Source organism: Calypte anna, chromosome 8 (genome assembly GCF_003957555.1).
Source record: "Calypte anna isolate BGI_N300 chromosome 8, bCalAnn1_v1.p, whole genome shotgun sequence".
In the NCBI taxonomy this organism is placed as follows: Eukaryota; Metazoa; Chordata; class Aves; order Apodiformes; family Trochilidae; genus Calypte; species Calypte anna.
In genome coordinates this window covers 24,757,140-24,776,402 of record NC_044254.1, presented here as the reverse complement: position 1 = coordinate 24,776,402, position 19,263 = coordinate 24,757,140, and the positions used below count along the sequence as shown (strand labels likewise).

At 42.7% G+C, this 19,263-nt stretch overlaps 1 protein-coding gene and 1 long non-coding RNA gene across 2 annotated transcripts in view; one reads left to right on the top strand and one right to left on the bottom strand.

The window, feature by feature from the left end:
• RNF11 (ring finger protein 11) overlaps positions 1–14,470 on the bottom strand; it is a 30,814-nt gene extending 16,344 nt beyond the window's left edge. The window contains exon 1 of the mRNA XM_030455655.1: positions 13,958–14,470. Within this exon, the coding sequence (XP_030311515.1) occupies positions 13,958–14,080 (123 nt within the window). The 5' untranslated portion in view covers positions 14,081–14,470. The remainder of the gene's footprint in view (positions 1–13,957) is intronic.
• LOC115598689 lies at positions 14,469–19,039 on the top strand. The gene is made up of 4 exons (XR_003987830.1): positions 14,469–14,668; positions 16,300–16,349; positions 18,180–18,220; positions 18,837–19,039. It is a non-coding gene; the product is annotated as an uncharacterized LOC115598689 (long non-coding RNA).
• Positions 19,040–19,263: the final 224 nt, after the last annotated feature.

Genomic DNA, 19,263 nt, shown 5'->3' with positions numbered 1-19,263 from the left:
AATTGTTTGCCCCTTAGACTTTTGAGGTGCAGATTTAAATTAAATATTGGCTGATATGAATTTCAGTATCAGCCACAATGACAAAATTCCCTGCAAGATGCTGAGCAGCCAGTGAGCAATCCCTTGGTCACTTAAAACATGCCCTACTTTAATACTAACTTTTTTTCCTTTTTTTTTTTAAGTTTCACTGACTATGGATGAGCCAGCTTTTGTTTTTCAGGAAAACCAAGTTGCTTGGATATCATATCCACTAACAAACAAAATAAAAATAGAAGCACTGGCCTAGAAAAAAACAAAGTCTAAAAGGGATATGGGACGGATCTCTAAATAAATCAGAAGAGTGAACATCACAAAACCAATTAAAGATCTGTTTAGTCCAAGAAAAACAGGTGCAAATTTGCCACAAATAATGTGAAAATGGGGAATAGCTTCTTGAGCCTTAGTTCTTGGTTGATCATAAGGGGCTCCATTTAGGAGCAGTAAGGGCAGAGCTGACCAGAGGCTTGTAGAATTTTCTGCAGAAAATTTCTGATTGCACAGAAACTATCCATATGTTATCTTGTTCATAGACACCAGGAAACAGCCCAATTCACCCATTTGTTAACTTGCCATTTCTGACACTGTACTGAACAGGGCCATTATACAAATTAATAAAACCTGTGATGCAGTACAACAACTAGCAAGAACACTTGTCATATTTAAAGCTAATTTAAATAAAATATGGAAAATAGGGTTCACTAAATTATAAACATCAGCAGACACTGTCACGAGTGGATCCACCTAGAAGTTTAAGACATTAACAGAAGCTTTAAAAGCAAGAAAAGAAACTCCTAGGAAAAATAATTTTCCATTAGCAAGTCTGGTTTGATCTCTGCTGGGTTTTTGACAGTGCACTGCTGGACCACAGCTATGGCAGGACAGAAGTTCTCGGCCAAACCCTGTTTCCTGCAGCACAGTCCAAGGTAAAAGCAGTAGTGAAGGCAGTGCTGAATAAAGATCTTTATTAAGCTTATTCTGCTGACCATAAGCTAGCTGCAAGTTTCAGGACATTCTGAAATGTCCATCTTCACAAACCCTCTTGTGTTGCTTGAGTAGCACAGGGAAGCTGCCCCACTGGCAAGGGTCTGGCTGTGGCAAGCAAAATTTAATGTTTCACTGAAGAAGTTTATGTGGGATTATTGCACCCTATGCTGATATACAGACACTTCATTGCTGGAACATGGTTATCATTCTGCATCTAGGTTTTAAGAAAATATGCATCTTGCTTCACTCTGATGTTATTTAAGTATGGAGGAAGGGCAGTAACTATTAGTTGAATTTAAATAGTTATATTCTGTCCAGATGAAATGCATTACTGTATTCAAACAGAAACCTGGCCAGCCTATTTTGTGAAATAAACCAAGGAAACAGTAGTGGCAGTGAACAATCTTTATCAGAAAACTGTTTCTACAGCTTTGCAGTGTCCCACAGCCCTGATAAGGTGCTGGGCTGTTTGCTCACCAATGACTTCCAAGGACAGGTATCCCTCACTACCCCAGCAGCCTCAGCTCCTGTGGCTTTGGAGCTTTTTTTTTTTTGTAGGTCTTCAAGCCAAAAATTAAGCTTGACCCAACTTAGTTCACGATGTAAAAAAAAGGTGTAAAGATGACATTTACTACTGTGTTCAGCATTACTGGTTCTGAATTCAGAAAGGTACTGAGCATGGGGTTTCAAGCTACGTAAGAGCATGGAGTTGCCACAGAAATGACAAGAGCTGATACTGCTGCATTAGCAGCAGCAAAATTTGCTTCTCAAGTGGATTTCTTGAAATAGGGTTTTGTCCCTCAATTTGCTTAAAAAAAAAAAAACAAACCCAAAAAATTGGCTTCAGTTGGAAACCAGTGGCCTCTCTCCTGAAGGACACAGAACTAGAACAGGGAGTCACAACAGGACAGGCAAACTGAGGTGGCCAGATTAGCTTCTGCTCTTGCATACTTAGATAATTTCTTAATTCTCAACGTTTTAGACAACAGGGAGGCTGTTATATTAAAAGCCACATACACTGGGAAGTCCTTGCATGCATATGCACAATGGCAATCAAACTCCTAACAGCAGTGACAAAGCTTGCCAAGTTACGTTCAGACTTTGGAAAGCATCCATGGAGTCATAACTGGAAGGCTTGTGTGAGGAAAGAGGCAGAGCAGCACCCCACAATGCAGATGAATGATGTTACTGTAGTCAGCTCTGTCCCAAGGGATATCACAGTCTGCTGCACAACATGAACAGGCTGTGAAAAGTCCTCACCCATTCCTGTACTTACCAAATCTACTCATGAACTGTTAGCTAACATTAATGAAGCGTCTTTAAAAAAGAAAATAGCAAGGAAAAGCATCCAAGTGTCTTTAATAAAGGCTGTGGTAGACAGATTTACATTCTTTTTCATGTTTTGTTGGGGCTTTTTTTTTTTTTGAAACCAGAAAAATCACATTTAGGAGAAACAGAACTAAAGCTTTGTCTACATCAGAGATTTGTCCTGAAGCAGCAAAATCCCTCCTACCACCCTGCTGAAGTGTATCCCAAATACACTCAGTGCCCAAACCAGTATGAGACATTCCTTCTGTGCATGCTCTGGTATGCAGTTGTGTCCCAGGACATCCTTAATTGCAACACAGAGAAGCCAAAACTCCTGTAATAATTTGTGGTAATAGCACGTGCCTAATACATGACAGCTCTAGACCTTTCCAGAGATGTCAAAGTAAAATGCAATATACACATTGCAAAGGGTGCAGATAAATCATCTCCACCAGGATGTCAGTTTGGTTCACAAAGCTGACAGGAAGAAAATAAGAAAACCTATTTCAGATATTTGAAGGTTATGAGCTGACTCACTGAGGGATCACATAAGCACCAAAGCCACCACCAAGAAGCTGCAAAGCATATGGCTCCAAAGTGGAAAACAGGAGGGAAAAGTAAAGTCTGATCTGGTTAGATCAGACCTCCTTGAACCAGAACCATGGAAGCACACAAGGCAGACCATGAGGTGTGCTGTGTTTTAGCCTGGTTTCATCTCATGACCTGATGAGGTCCCCAAGCCTCCCCGCTGGCCTCAGCTGCCTTCACTACCAAGCAGCGTCTGCCAAAACCATCATTTAAGTGCTGAAGCAGAATCCAACCTCAAATCAAGTTAAATGAACACTGATGCCAGTTTCCCCATGTGCCTGAGGTGTTTATACTCCAAAACAGGGGCTCTGATGGTCTCCACCAGCACCAGTCCCTGGTAAGGTGAAGTCCCCAGTGGAGGAGTATTTGATGTTGCCAGAGCAGCACTTTTTTCTTTACAGATACAGAAAGTGCCCTCCTCTCCCCAGAAAGGCTGCAGAAGCACAAAGAGCTCATGCTGCTGACACACTGACTCAGATAAACTCCCCCATACATAAAAAAAAATGCCTTAAGCTGACAACGGGACGGACAAACTTCTCACAGCTCACAGTGCTCTTCATCACCCGACTTGCTACCCTGAGGTGGAAAACATTTTTCTGATCTCTCAACACCAAAAGCTTGTTTGGTAGCATCTGTTATGTAGCTGTCACTATCCTCTTCCAAGTTTTTGCTTTCCAATAACAACACTGCCAGCAGTGCCTGTTTGGTGGAACCTCGATCTGCGTGATCCTACCAAGGTGAAGAAGACATTGACCCCAGGATACCACATCCAGAGTCCACTGCAGAAACTCCTGCCAGCACAAAGGCATCATCTAATTCACTCATTAACCAAGAGATAATCATCCACAACACATTGAGAAGACACAGAGACATGAGTTCTGTATGTTGCAGCTGGGAGTTCGGATGTCTGGCCTTCACTGTGCTGGAATCCAGATCGTGGCACCTGCATAAGATGTATTTAATAGACCCTCAAAAAAAGAGGAAGGATAAAACACCCTTCTTTCCTGCCTCACCCAAAACTACAGCTCTTTTCTCATTTGATAAGCTCAGAGTAGGTGACAGCCCCATAAATACACTTCAGCAAAAGATATATTTAGAGTCAAGTGACCTTTTCCCCAGGAAGCTCTAGACCTAGGTCATTCTTGCTTCCACTGGGAGATGGGAAAAAAGAGGTTACTTACTGAACAAGAATATAGTTTATAGAGGGAAAAAGAAGATTACTTGGAGCACGAAAATTTTGTATAGATGGTACATTTTCTTTTCAAAAGGATTTTTAAAAACAGAACTAATTAAATATTATGTCTCAGAATACCTGACTTCACCTACTGTAAATCAAGGAATCCACTATCTTTACAAAAAGAATGGGCATGCTTTGGTAAACTTACTTTCAACAGCTTAGCCACACAGTAAAATAAATAAAAGTTAAATTTTTAAGTTATTCCAGGAGGGTTTGTCTAAATTCAGACATGATGTAAAAATCCCTCCTTGCACTTCACTTTTGGTTTGTACAGATGACTGGCTGGAAGGATTGTATACAACCCAGCAGAGCTCCAGGGAAGTTATCATATGAATCTCCTCCAAGAGATTAAGAACCAATCAAGGGAAGGTTGCAGAGCAATTCAGCATCTTACTCAGGTTTGGGCCATTCTCTGACTCCAGCAGACTCCACCTGACCATCAGAGACACTGCAACATCACACGGATGCCATTAGCTAAAGAGCTGTGTCTCCACCAGGACAAGCAGAGGAGGCTTCTTGTCCCAGGGCAGACCTTAGAGCAACACTACCTATGCAGTGCTCCCGACTACTTTCCAATTTGCAGATCCTAAAAAATTTTCAGGTAGGTGTGCAAACCTGTATTCTCAGCTTAGTGACTCCAAATAGGACTTTATTAGGTCTTGCGAGCGCTGTAAAAACCAGTCCATAGGGCCTCAGAAACCCTGGAACTGAAAGCACTACCCTACAAAAGAATTAACAAATAATTTAAATTAAGTATTTTTGCTTGAATTTTGAAAGGTATATTGTTTCCTTCCAAGAAGGGAAATATAACTTCAAGGATGCCATTCTCTATGGGACATCTGCCTCAAGGTCTCCAAATGCGTAGATGTAACATCACAGAACTCTGTGAAGCAGACACTAAAGCAATGACTTAATTATTTCATAAGCTAAATTGAAGATACATGGATGCTGCTGCAATACAAACCTCAATAGAAAACAACCAAGAGAAATCCAAAAGCAACAGGAACTGGCAAGAGTAATTAAGCAAGTATTAGAACACAAAATGAAGACTACAGGTGTTAAAATATTAATATCAGTGTCTTACCTAAATCTGAATTTAGAGCATTAGTTGCTCATCTGAGCTTTTTATGCAGTTTCCACTGAATACAGTAGGTCACTGCTTTCTGTTAAGCAACAGTACAGCCCAAACCAGTTTAGCCATTTGACATGTCTGCAGTCAAGCAATGCTTGCACCTGTTTGTTCAAAACCTGAAAGCAATCACTTCTCTTTCTGAATTTCAAACAAAATTAATTTATTCAGGCAAAATAAATACTGGTCTTAATCCATACTGCAAAATTACACCATGTCTGAATTACAGATTTCGACAGCCACGTTAATAAAATCCTGTGATTAACGTTCAGGGCACAGGACAAGCTCTGTATCTGGGTTTAATTACAATGATGAATAAGTCAGACAGAGGCAACATCCCAGAGTAGTCATGCATTATACTGTCCCATAGATACTGAAATAATGGAATCTGATGCACTTGGATCTCTTAGATAAGTCTCCCGCAGCTCTGAAACAGAAAGGGCAAAAGCACCCAGCCCCATCCAATTCTGCAACATTTGCACACTGACTCATAAGAGATCTGGATCCCCCACTACCAAAATGCATCTTCTGGGAATAAATAATGTCAGATAAATATTGCTCCAATTCCTTCTGGCTAGAGCTTGTGTACAAACTCTCAGGAGAGCCATACAGAACAACAGTGGTGAGGACTACAAGGAAAGTTTAGAGTCTCTACAGAACTACTGTCCAAGTATATATAGCTATGTTATAGATGTATTTATGGGTTGTATTCTAGTCTGACTTTTTATTTATTTATTTAAAGTGATTTTACCATTAAAAAAAATTAGAAACTGGCACTACATGGCAAACTGAATGCCTTTCAGCATGGCTAGCAGATTCCTTCCTTTTGTCCAAACCAGCAGCAAATTATTTTTTGCTTACCACTGCACTTCATTAAATCTTATTAGTCATAAACCCAGACTTTCCTTAATGTTTCTACAGCTACTACAATCCCAAGCTCAGGAGAACTCTGCATTGTCAGCCAGCTGTGATTTCTGTTTAAGAATGAGGCTGTCACTGCACGGGCATTCGGCCTGGGAGTTCAGTGAAGTACATACATGATCTGCTTCCAAACTAAGCCTCTAGAAATATAAATTGCTTTGAGTGAGGAAAAACCAGGTGAGAGGACACAGAGGCCCCTCCAGCATCCAAAAAACACCATCAAACAAGTTCCAGTATTGCAGGGATAGCAGTCTGCACATTCATCACTGCATGCTGGGGCTAAGGGAGGAAATTATTTTCCTGAGTCACAGTTTCTCTTATTCCTCCCACAGTTTCAGTCCTCCCCTAAGCACATCAGGCCTACCTCACCCCTCATCTAAACCAGTGCCTAAAAAAAGAGGCAGGATGAGCACACTCAAAAACCACCCCAGCTTTTGACACAAGGGTACGGGCGTGCGCAGCAGAACGCGTGCGCAAGCGACCCGGTGGCTCAGCAGAAATGGCCAATGCAGTGAACCAGCTGGTTGTGATTTGGCTGATGCAGCCATGGTGGAAAGGAAAGTCCTTTTATCTTCTCCTCCAGTTGCTGCACACATCTGCTGTTTGTCCGTGTCACTGTGTGTGGATCCTGGCCCAGCAGTTTATACGCCACCAGCATTCTGACTTTCTTCTTTGCTGATGAGAACCAGAGCGGCCAGCAGATTCCGACAGAGGGTTGGTAAATAAAACAACCACTCTGTAACTATTTGGCCTCTTGAAAACTGTTTCATTAGTTCACAGAAAAGTCATGGTTGATTTGCTCTGGCCCGTTCCACAGATTATTATCTCTTCAAAACATAAAATGAGTTTATTTTCCCGTGGTTCAGAACTCTTCAGTCCAGATGTATGGCCAACGCAGCTGCTGATGACAGAAGGGAATCAGTGGTACATACAGGAAACATAGGACAGCCCTAAACACACGGTGGTCCTAGATTTTGGGGAGGGCAGTACTGCTTGTTTGGGTTGGCTTGCCCGAAGGAATGCACAATCTCCCAGCATAACAAAGATTCATCATCCTGATTAGGCAAGATTTCTTGTTACCATCTCTAAGGCCTCTTCATTCCCACTAATTGAACATCTGGAACACAGGCTGCCAAATAAATGCTGAACTATCAGATTCCAAAACAGATTTTAGGAGACTTATCTACTGCCTTAAGCAGATCTTCTGATAAAGCTCCCTCTCTACAGCAGCAAGTTTGTCATAAATTCCTGCAGATGTTCATTTTATACTGGGAGAATATTATTTTATTAAAATCAAATTATCATGGAGCCCTTTAAAAACAGGAATTAAATTACTAAGCATGCCTGAACTAAAGATAAACTTCGTTATTCCTTTCCTCCTCATTTTACAGTGAGGAAACCAAAGCACAGACCAGTTATGTGATTTGCTAAAAGTTAGACTAAACAGAAGCCTGAACAAAGACTTAGGAATGCTTGTGCTATTTCTGCTAGAGTAATTTTCTGGTAGATTTTGGTGGGGTTGTTTAGTTTTGGGGGTGGGTTCGTTGTATTTTTGTTGTTGCTCAAGTCCATGGTGTGGTTTTATGCAGCAGAGAGCTACAGATCAACTCTGCTGTGGCTGCCCCCCAAGAGGCTGGCAGAATGACAAGACAGCATCTTTTACAAGAACACATCCTACCTTCAGGAAGCAAAACTCCTTCTCTCTGAGACCTTCCCAACCTCAAGGCAAATTTTGGTTGTGGTCTAAATCAAGACAGAAGCTTCCTTTACCTTTTACAGTCAAAGAATGGTGACTCTTCAGCTTTTTCCTCTGGAGAGGGTTTTCTTCTAACTCAGTCATGACAACCTTAAAAACCTGCTCATTTTGTAGTTCTTTGGTCTCTTAGGAACTGTTTCATTACCTCATAGAAAAGTCATGGCTGATTTGCTTTAGTCTATTCCACAGACCATTACCTCTTCAAAGTATAAAGACATTTCTCTTCATGTGCCCATGGGGAGGCAGTAACAAGGACAAGTACAAATATTGGAAGACACAAGTCTGTCACAAGCAAGTGGCATTATTTTTAGTTTCTGAACCTTACAGTCTGCAACCAACTTGACCCCAACATTACCAAGGTCTGCAGAAATGTTCATTAAACCCAGTTTCTTCTCTTAGCTTAAGTGATGACCAGGACATGGGCAGACAGGGAGGGGCCTTGTATAGCATCTTCATCCACTTTAAGACTTCTCTTGCAGAAAATCAGGTAAAACAGCAAGCAACACTAAATCAAATGTTATTGTAAATATTTATCAAATATAGTTGTAAACTTAGCCTATTATTTTCAGGATTCCTCTTGGAAAAAGGCTTCTGGTCAAAATGGGTAGGAACAGATCTTTACCAACTGCCAATTCAACAACATCAAGTATAAAAACTGGCTCCAATTTTCAAAATGGACAGTAACAGAGAACTCAAACATCAGCATCCACTTCCCATTTCCCCATTAGCCATGCCTAATGCATGTTTACAACCAACTGTAGGTAAAAAATCTATTTGAAGCAGACAAAGAATTACAATACTCAGCCAATATTCATTAAAACCAGTTTATGAATGGGAATTTTCAAGATAAAAGTTGCTTAACTCTCTGACAATCCTTTGTTTTCAGGTTTGTCCTCCTTCCTCTCTTTTCCCACTGCTCTCCCAGCTTTTTTCACTAGTGAATGGAAGATGGGACCAGTCTGACAGCCTGACAGGCAACACTGAAACCAGTATGCATTAAGATAGGAAACACAGGTGCACAGTTCTTTCTGTTATCTAGAAACAGATTTAGCATCTTCAGGAAACCTTCCATCTAGCACTGCCAACCAGCAACACAATTCTCTAGACAACTTGCTAAGTTCTTGAGATGAAAGAACAGTCACAGCATATTTGTTCACTAACCAAATAACCTTGGATGCCATTACAATGAATTTCATATGTGTATTTCATCATTTTCTGGATAAATTAACGGTATATCCCTATAACAATTTAAAATAAAAACTCAAAATGGTTTTATTGTTTTGCACATATAAATAATTTATCAAAGCTGCACCATAAGACATGAAGGACTTACAGATTTTCTGAATTTATCAGAACTGATTTTATCACTTAGCACTTGGTCTTTCAAAGAGATTTTAATCTAGAATATTACTGTATCACTTGCTCACTTCTGAAAACGAGTTATATAAAGTAGCTTAAGCAAGGATATTTTTGATAAGAAATGCAAAATACATCACTGCCTTACTCTACCATATCTCTGTGCAGCAAACTCTCAACTTCAGCTCCTTCATCACTTTCTCTCCTCACTTGAAGCTGATCTCCCCCTTTGGCACTGCAGCCAGAAGACCCCAGCCAGTAACCCATAGCAAGAAAGACACTCCTGCTTGAACCCTCTGGCATGAGGAATTGGGGATCACATCCACAAATGCAACTGCAATTCATAAAAGTCATCAGCAAGATGTGGAGGACAAAAAGAGAGAAGGGCAGGACCTGCATATGCAATTTTTAAATATACTCCTTTCTGCTACATGAAAGTAAACTTACTAGTTAGTTTTCTTCTTTCATGGCTACCTTTCTGCATGTCATGTTTTCCCATCACATTTTTCCTCCTCTTATCCTGTTCCAACATATACCAGCAGTTCTAGCTTTGCACAACCACTGAATATACATTATACTGCCATAGTTTCTTTTTGTACAATACATGCAATCACCAATGATAAATTATCCGATTTGCAGCCCACGAGGGCTTTGTATGGATGTTTCTATAAATGGATGCAACTGTTGTATCAAAATTAATTTGTTTTGAAATTCATAATGACATTAATTACCACGCCTTTGAGAAGACAGCATTGGAAAACCAATATAATATATTACTTCAGTCATGACAAGAGCATAATAAAAGCTGTTTCTTTGTTAAGCAAAATACATCCATGGATCCACAGGAACAGTTTTCACACAGAAGAGGACAGCTGGATGGGGATGAGGGTACAACGTGTACAGGTGACACTCACTAAACAGAGGAGGCTCAAGGAAGCTATTGCAGCAAGCTCAGTTTAAGAGAAGCCATGAGACATCCTAAATTGTGCTTTCCAAACCTGCTGTCCCCAGCAGCTTTTGGAAGATTATAGGAACATGACATTGGGTTAAGCTCATGTCTGTGATCTCTCATCTCATTTTGTGCCTACAGTCTAATCAAAGGAGTATCCAGGACAAAAGGTTTTAAATTAATCCCTTCACGTATTTTTTTTTAAAAAACCAAACAACCAAACAAAAAAACACAAGCACATACACCACCAAAAAAACCACTCCATACAAATATTTTATCCGGGTCTGTAAGATAACACAGAGTTGTTCTAAATACCAGAGCAAGCTTTGAATCTCTTCAGGTAAAGGGATAAAATATTTTTGTTGTCTGCCTGCCACACCAATGCATCAAATGTGCTTTTATGAGTTCAGCATCAATACCAAGAACTTGCATTTATTTCTCAGGCTTTTAACTTCTTTATTGAGCAATTAGTATGCATCTGTTTTAGAAGACTGCTGTGTATTTTGTCCACAGCAAACTTAGGGAGAAAAGATGGGAAATATTCTGTACTTTACTGTGTAAAATTCCCAAGTTTAATAAACCAGCAAATTATTTCCTGCAACCATTGAGGAACTGTTTAAAAACTGAAATAGGAGACAAGAATTAAGAGAAGTGGCACATCTGTTCTGCAAAATAAAGTCTTTGAGAAGAACTGCTAGAAGTAAGATAAACTGGAAAAAAAAGTGAACTTGTATAGAAAAACAGCAGAAGGCATATTGCCAACAGATGGCGAAGAAGCCATACACAGAAAAGGAAAACAAACTTGAAAGAATATTCAATTTTGAGGACTTGAGCGAAAACAAAACCAAAGCTAACTCCTTCCTAATCACAGATTCACTGGTAAAAAATGGAGTTGCATGTGCTTCACACTCAGAAAAACAGTTTTAATTTCTGGGTTCTAAAGCAGAGGCATCCAAAATTAGCATCTGTCTATGAAAATGTTGATCTACTCTTGAAATCACTTACTTTCCCTCATACACACAAACACACTCTTTTTTTTCTTTTTTTTTTGATGTGTTTTAACTATTTCTCATGTCAGCCACTAAGCTAGATGCATTGCAAAATGGCTGATGTTTTAATGGACCAAAGTCTCATAACTCTGCTTAAAAAGGTGCTTTCTCTCTGAAGCCTCTCTGCTGTACCAGGTATATGCAGAGCATCCCTCTGGAAATTGTATTTCCTGTTACTCCATTTGTCCCTACCTCAAACTCAATTTTCAATCTTACTTTCTGAAGCAGGAATTTTACACAGCTGGTTCAATAGCACTCCCTGAGAAAATAAATTTCTGACATGCAATACTGAATGGATTATTAAGGGTGCATTTTGAAGTTAGAAATAAATAGCTAAATAAAAATCATGGCTCAAGAAGATTCCCGTAAGGATGCCCATGGCACAATTGTCTCAGAACATGAAAAAGTATTTTAAATGTCAACATAATGCAGAAGTCAGTTACAGGAGATACAGAAGTAACTTTCTACATCTCCATCCCACAAGCTTCCTTCTAGTTTGCATACCTTGCAAGACCTAGTCAGGAAGTTGACACATCCTTGTTGCAAACCCAAGAGATGCTAACATACCAGATTTTATTCTCTTCTAAAATATGTCCTTTTTCCAGCTGAAATTTCAGCAGTTAGATTTTAAGTTGTCCATCCCTAGTTTCCTGCACAAACTGATAGCTTCCACAAGGTAGTTTTCAAACTCTGTTCAAGCCAGGGAAGTTTTGCTATGAACACACTTACTCAGTAACAGACATCTGCAAGTTCCTTTCTTTTCCTTTCTACTTTGTGTCAGTCAACAATCCACACTTAAAAATAGTTCTTAATTAAAAAAAAAATTAAAAAGCAAGGATAGAGGAAGAGTACTCGTCTGCACTAAAATCCACACAAGAAGGCCTACACAATGCATACACTTGATTTGTGACTCGTACAAGAACTACTAAGTTGTTGTCAAAGGCAAAAAAACCTCCACAGGTCTTCCTAGCACCACAGATGTAACTGCAACAAATGGCATCAACAGTTAAAACTTTCTATGTTGATTTGACAAAAACACAATGCCTTCCTATACCTCACGGACAATTCAGGCTTAATTTAGAACAATATGACCTTTACAAAACTTAAATTTGCCACCAAGCACTTTCTATTTATTCGCCTTCAGCAGATTCACTTTAGAAGTGAGGGAAAAAAAAATAAAATCCTCACATCAGTAAATTTATTCTAATACTAAGCTTTTGGACCCAAACACAACAAACAGCCAACACACTGCCAAGCAACACAAGTGCTGCTTCACTGCTACGTAGGGGAATCCTCTTCAACACTTAAGGGGCTTCCTAACAGGGCTGTAAATTCTTGAACTTGTTCAAGCATTTGTAGATTATGTATCTGCCCAGTTAAATACTTCCTGCAATTTTGTTAATTGTATGTCAAGGTCTGAGACTCCCGAGTAACTCCCAGCCTAGAAAGCAGAGAGCTGTCAATTCCCCCTCTAGAACTTGTGTCTGAGGTGTCATTTCCATAGCTATCTCTGGGACACAGCCAGTTATCTTAGCTAGGAGAACACTTTAAAAACTCGAATAACATGTGCGGCTATACCACTGGAAATTCTGTAAGTTTGTGGGGAGATTTGCATTTTTTCGTGTAGGACAGTTTACTGAAGCTGAGATACATTTCAGGGGATAGGGATACAAGGAGCAGACAAGTGAAACCCCAAGTTCATCTCCCCCTTTCCCGCAAGAGGAAGGGGCTTTCATCTTAATGCCATCATCACCCTACATCAACCTTATTCTCCTGGGAGGAAAAGCAGCAAGAGAAAATACCCAGCCTCCTTTTTCCTTTTTTTTTTTTTTTTTAATTTTTTTTATTATTATTATTATCATTTCCCCTTCCCCCTCATTCGTCCTCCAGATGTAAATTAACATATTCTTTACCAGAGACAGAATAAAACTCAACAATGGGAAACACTTCCCTGCTGGTGCCCCACAGGGCAGAGGGAAACAGGATCCCCCTGCGAGTTACTGGGGAGGAGGGATCAGATGCTGCTAAAAATACGGGAGCGGGGCCCGGGAGAGGGTGAATGGGCCGGGACAAAGCCCGGACACGACACGCTCCCGCGGTCCCGGTCCCGGAGTGTCACCCGAGGAGCGCAGCGCCAGACAGTGATGTCACCGCGGGCACCAACAAAGGCCGCGGTACCGGACGGACACCCGGCCCGGAACCCCTCACCCTCCCTCGGGGTCTCGGCGACCGATCCCCGCCAGGCAGCGGGGGAGATCACCACACACACACCCCAACCTCCGCCACACCACCGGTCAGGCCCGGCCCGGCGCACCCCGCCGGAACCTCGCCTCCCGTCTGCCGAGAGAGGCCCGAGGTGCGAGACCGGAGGAGACAAAGCGGCTTCCACCGCTCCCCCCTCCCGGGTACGCCTGAGCGGAAAGGGAGAGGTTCGGGCGGCCGCCCAGCGCAGGAGCGGCAGCGGGAGGAAGGCAGAGAGGCAGCGGCGGCCCCCGGCCCGGCCCTCAGGGCTTGCGGCCTGGCGGCTGCGCTGCCCTGCGCTCCTCTCCTCACCCCCTTCCCCAGGGCTCCCCCCGCCCGCCCCGCTCCCTCCCGTTGCCCTCCAGCCCCCGATCTCCGCGCTCCCCGCCCCCTCCCCTACCTGATATGGCGGCGGCGGCTCCTGATCCGGCTCAGCCCCGTCCCCGTAGCTGGCTCTGTCCGACTGGGACTCGTGAAGCAGCGAGATGTCATCCGAGGTGGGGGACTTGAGGCAGTTCCCCATCTTCCCCTCCCCGGGGAGGGGGGCTCTTCCTCCTCCTCCTCAGGGACGGACCGCCAGCCCCCGCCGGCGGTGGCTCCGCACCCTCAGCCTCCCCGCCGCAACACGCAGCCCGCAGCCGCCCCACCGGGAAGGCTCATGCCAGCCCCGGCCCTAAGCGGCTTAACACCAGCACAGCCGCTTCTCGCTTCGCTCCGCAGCCGCCCCGACCCCCCGAGCCGGGGGAGGCGGCAGGACTGGCCTCCCACCCCCCGGGGGGGGCGGCGTGGGGCAGCGGGCTCCGGTGGGGTGCGCCCGCCCCGCGGCAGCCCGGCGCTGTTCTGCTTCCTGGTCACCAGCTCCCTGCGCACTGGGCTTTGTCGCACAGGCCGCCCTGGCTCCTCCTCCTCCCACTCCTCCCCGTCGGGCCGGGTTAAGCAGCCCCAAGGCCCCGGTAAAACCGAGCTCGGTCCCGAACCGGCGCTTAGGGGGATGCTGTGCGTCCCGCGGGGCGAGGCGAAGCGGGGCGGGACTGGACGGGACGTCCGTCCGAATGCTGCCGCCTGAGAGGCGATGGGCTCCCCCTTCAGCAACCACCACCCCCCCAAAATGGTGGGTGCCGCTTTGCTCCACCCCCGGGAGTGCTTTGTTTTTGTTTGCTTTCCGGGCATGGCGGCGCGGCTGGGGCGGAAGGGTCGCTCCGGACCGGAGGGACCGGACCAGGCCGAGTCAGGCCGGCGGTACCGAGGATGATGCGGCCGCAGGGAGAGCCCGCACCGACCCAGCCCACCCCGTCTGGCGGGTGGGGGTGGGTGTGAGGCCGAGGATCCTTCACCGGCGGGGGGTTCACCCTTGGGGTGTTCCTGAGGGAGGGAAGGGGGTTCCTCTGGTACTTCCCGCTGGCGTAAGGAGGGGACGGGATGTATTTATGGGACAATGAAAACAGATGGGGCAGAGGGAAAAGCAGATTCTTGTATCACTCTGCCTTTTCTAAAGGTAGCCTTCAGGTTTTGTGTCTGCTTATGCGATAAGCAGATGCCATTGTAAACAATATGTGGAATAGCAGATACTAAGGTTTGTTTCTTTATTAAAATCATTTACGCTTGGATAGAAGTATAGATAAATGCAAATTTCAAGAGAGTGAGCACCCCTCTTTCATGGGGTTAAAATGCTTGCACAGACCCATGGAGAGGGGAACAATGCTTTTTCTTCAGAAGACAATGTTTTAAATGTTCCACCTTTGTCATCTGGGACAGTTCCTCAGAATCCCTACCTGGCTTTCAGATTCAGACCATGGGAAATATTTAAAAATCTGGTTTGTTGCAGTATTTTTTAAAGTGAAGCAAATCTGGTGCAAATGAGACGAGCTAGGAAGTACAGCTTGTAATGCAGTACAGCATGGCCAGACTTCTCTGGTCTGCCCTACAGCTTCCATCTTAGGTCAAAGTATCTACAAACCAGCTGTCCACAGTGATGTGGTTGGCTCTACAACTTTTACTTAAACATTTGAGAGGTCCTGTGGTGGGCAGACTTTTTGCTGGTTATCCATGTGAGTTCTTTCTTGGAGATTCCATAGTGTTAGGAATTTTGTTTTGCTGTGCATCAATGGGTAATGTAAGCATCTCCAGTGTAAAATATGTGGTAACAGAAAAGTTGTGGGTGTTTTTATGGGGTTCAGACACAGGCTTTGGCTTCTCAAAGAAATGGAGAATAAAAATGGTGCATGAATTGTGAGTGCTGCTTGTGATGGAGAGGCTTTGGAAAGGGCTGCTGTAAATAGTAATGACAGCTGCACATGACTTGGTCATTTGGCTGTTTCAGCTTGGTTTAATGGGAGAATTTAGGCAAGCAAGCAGTGGAGAAAATCCAGCAAACCACTGCCTCACCCAGTCGTCATTTCAAGGTTAAGGCAATGTCAGAGCTGTCTGCTGTGAGAATCTGGTGGTGAGACTCCAGCTCTCTTACTGGTATTTTCAGTTGTGCAGTGGTAACCTCAGAAACAAGAGGACTGACTACTAGAAAGACTTCCTTACTCAGCTGTCATTTCATGGTTTATTTATTCTCTCTGTGTCATTGGTGTAGCTCAGTGTAGACCACAGGCATGTGCCACAGTGTGCCTTGCAGTCCTGGTCCTGCAAAGTGTGCAGGTCCTGGGGTGCATATGGTGCCTCCCCACTGGCTCACATGCCAAGATTTTGTTTCTCTGGAAATGTCAGTACAAATGTGGCTCATCTCTCTTCCAGATACACTGTGAGGACACAGCTGGGACATATTCCTGGGTCCAACACTAGAGGTATTGCCTTTGTTTACCTTGAGGCTGGTCTCTAAATGGAGTAACTGCTAAGCCCAGTTAAAACTTTCCCATTAGTAGGTTACAGGATGCTGCAGTCTGGGCTCCACTTGAAAGATGGATACATATCCAATGTCAGAAGAGATGTGTTCTTCATGGTGGACTCACAGAGAACAAAGAAGTAGTTCCCATTTGTCTTTGCAGCATGGCAGACTCTGCACCTGAAAGGTCTGAAAGAAGGACAGCTATTCAAAGTTATTACTGGGTTATTCAAAGTAGGGATGGTTTAAGCCACTTTTTTTTTTCTAGGCCTGTCACTCCTGTCATGTCAAGTAGGTTAATAATGGCTTTGTACCAGCAGCTCAGAAGTTGTACAGTGGTCCTGGAGATGCAGAATTGAAAAATTCTTGTGTTCATGAATGCTCAACAGAAGTTTTTCAAAGACCTGTCCTTAGCATGGGAAAGTTTTTTCTACTTGCTTTTCTTCCATCAGGCTGATTTTCCCAGCACTTATAATCTCTTATTGTGTCTTGTCTTCCTTCTGGGTAAGATTGTTTTCTCAGTTGGTATACAGAAACCTAGCTAACTTCTGAGTGCAGTGTCTCCATGCCAGGGTGCCCATAGGTTCAGAGATAGTGTTGTTTGTTCAGGTAGTGTTGGTTAAAAAGGCAGTTTACAATTTTAAAACCATTTTTTGGAAAAAAAAGGCTTTGTATACCTCAGGAGAATGGAAGTAAATTACATTCTTCTATTATATATATGAATCTGATTATGGGAATGACTGAGTTAATTTATCTGGCTATAAAGAGCATAGCATCTTCTAAAATGTATATCCTTATTTGTAGTTGTGTTGGATTTTAGGTGAACCGTAGACATTTCTCAGTTTGTATTACAACTGTTTATTAGTTTCCAAGAGACAGTGCATGCAGCACTAGAAAGCAATTAGAGAACAAATACATTTCCCTGAAATGTACTTTGTGATGCAGCATGTTACTCATGTTCCTAAAAATTAAGTAAGCTTCTGCTTGAATTATTCTGGTATCACAAATACCACTTTTATCAATTTATCCCAAGGATACCATCATGGTAAGGGTAGGTTTTCCATTACTGGCATTGAAAATTTGCCTTCCAGAATAACTGTTTTCCCCAGATCCAAGGTGTTTTATCACCAAGGAGTGTAATGCCTCCCTGCTCCATGCACTAGGTCACCTACACTTCACAAAGAAGAAAAAGGCCATGTATTTTGGCATTCATCAAACAACAAAGCAGACATCATACAAAAGTAACCTCTTCAAATAAACCCTCTGCCACCTAGATTCATGGTGAATTTTGTGTAGGAGCCAATTTTCCTTTTTCTCAAGTGTACCACGTACATCCTCAGCCTTGACTTCAAGAGTGATCAGAGAACAAGAAAACATCATCTAAGAAGAGACTGAAAGAACTGGGGTTGTTTAAAGAAAAAGAGGAAGGTGTAGAGGAAAATGGCAATCATCTTAAAAAAAGTAAAATGTTTCTCTGTAGAGGGAAGGAATAAATATTTCTGTATGTTCAGTGGATTTAGAACAAGAGGTGATGGATTGAGTAGGAGATTTGAGGTAGACATTAAGAAATAATTGGAAATTGCAGAAGGAGTTTAGCACTGGAAATTATTACCTGGCAATCTCACTGAAGGTTTTAAAGGCAGATTAGGTCAAATGTCTCAGGAGTGTTTTTTGCAGTAGATTATACCCAGATAAGCCCAGAAGGTTCCAGGCTGGTTGATGTTACTTCATCTCTCTTGGGTGATTTACAGCTGCTGTGTTGTTTTAATTCTCTCTTTTCCTTAATCCTTAGGAAGTGTCAGTAAGATGACATGGCAGTAGGTGAAAAATTAGGTAAGTAAAATGGGTGGTGAAGTTCCAAACAGCAAAATATTAAGTAATCATGATGACTGCAGAGTAACTGTGGTGTTTGGGGAGGTGTGAATTGCTGACATGTCATTTTAATTCTAGTTTATTTTAATATTTTTTATTTAATACTAAAACTGGAGTGCTGGTTTTTCTTCACCTTTTACTGTGAGTAAATACTTCCAGAATTTGCAAGGACTGAGCTCTGTCCAGAGTTCACCAGTGGGTCTGTCATCAGGTACCATCACTGAGTTCAGGAATATGCTGGTAAAGATGTGGGGAAAAAAACAGATTCTTGGAGTAGCAGGTCCTCAACTAATGAGAAATATGAAGTTGAACATGATGTTTTGTCATCTGAATTTGAATTTTATCTTGGAGGCTTTTTGTTCTTTACAAAGCCTTCAGTTCACTGCAACAATGAGGCAGTATCCCAAATGCTCCTTTCTATTTGAAAGAGAATTGAGGCATTTATCATTTGTCCAAGTTGGATATGCTTTCTGCTGCACAATTTAAACACATCTTGTTCAGCTTCTCCTGAGTCTTCCTGTTTCTCTGATTTTCAGTATTTTCCTTGTAGCCTAAAATATCTGTTTTTTTCCTGTAGGGAGCTATGTGTCTTCTGCAATACCAGAGTGATGAAGTGATACAAGGAAAGCTTCATGAGCAGAGTGTGATCCTCTGAAATGCCACTCTCTCCCAGTCCAAGATCACCTCTATCTTTGTCATTCCTAGACACACAAAAAAGTGTTGAAATTGTTTCTGGACACTGAATGATGTTTTCAGGTACCGTGGTCTAACTCCTTGCAATCTCAATTTAAAGATACAAGAAGGTACAGTCCCAGTTAGTCTCTCCTGATTAGGATTTTTCCTATAAGACAGGAAAATCTCCATTGTTTTAAGCTTACTTACCTGGCAGAAGGGAAGGGAGGCCTTTATTTTTAGAAGAAAAAATGCATACTATTTAAACAAACTATGAGGAGAGCCTGAGGGAGCTGGGGGTGTGTAGTGAAATGAGGCAACCAGGTGCCACT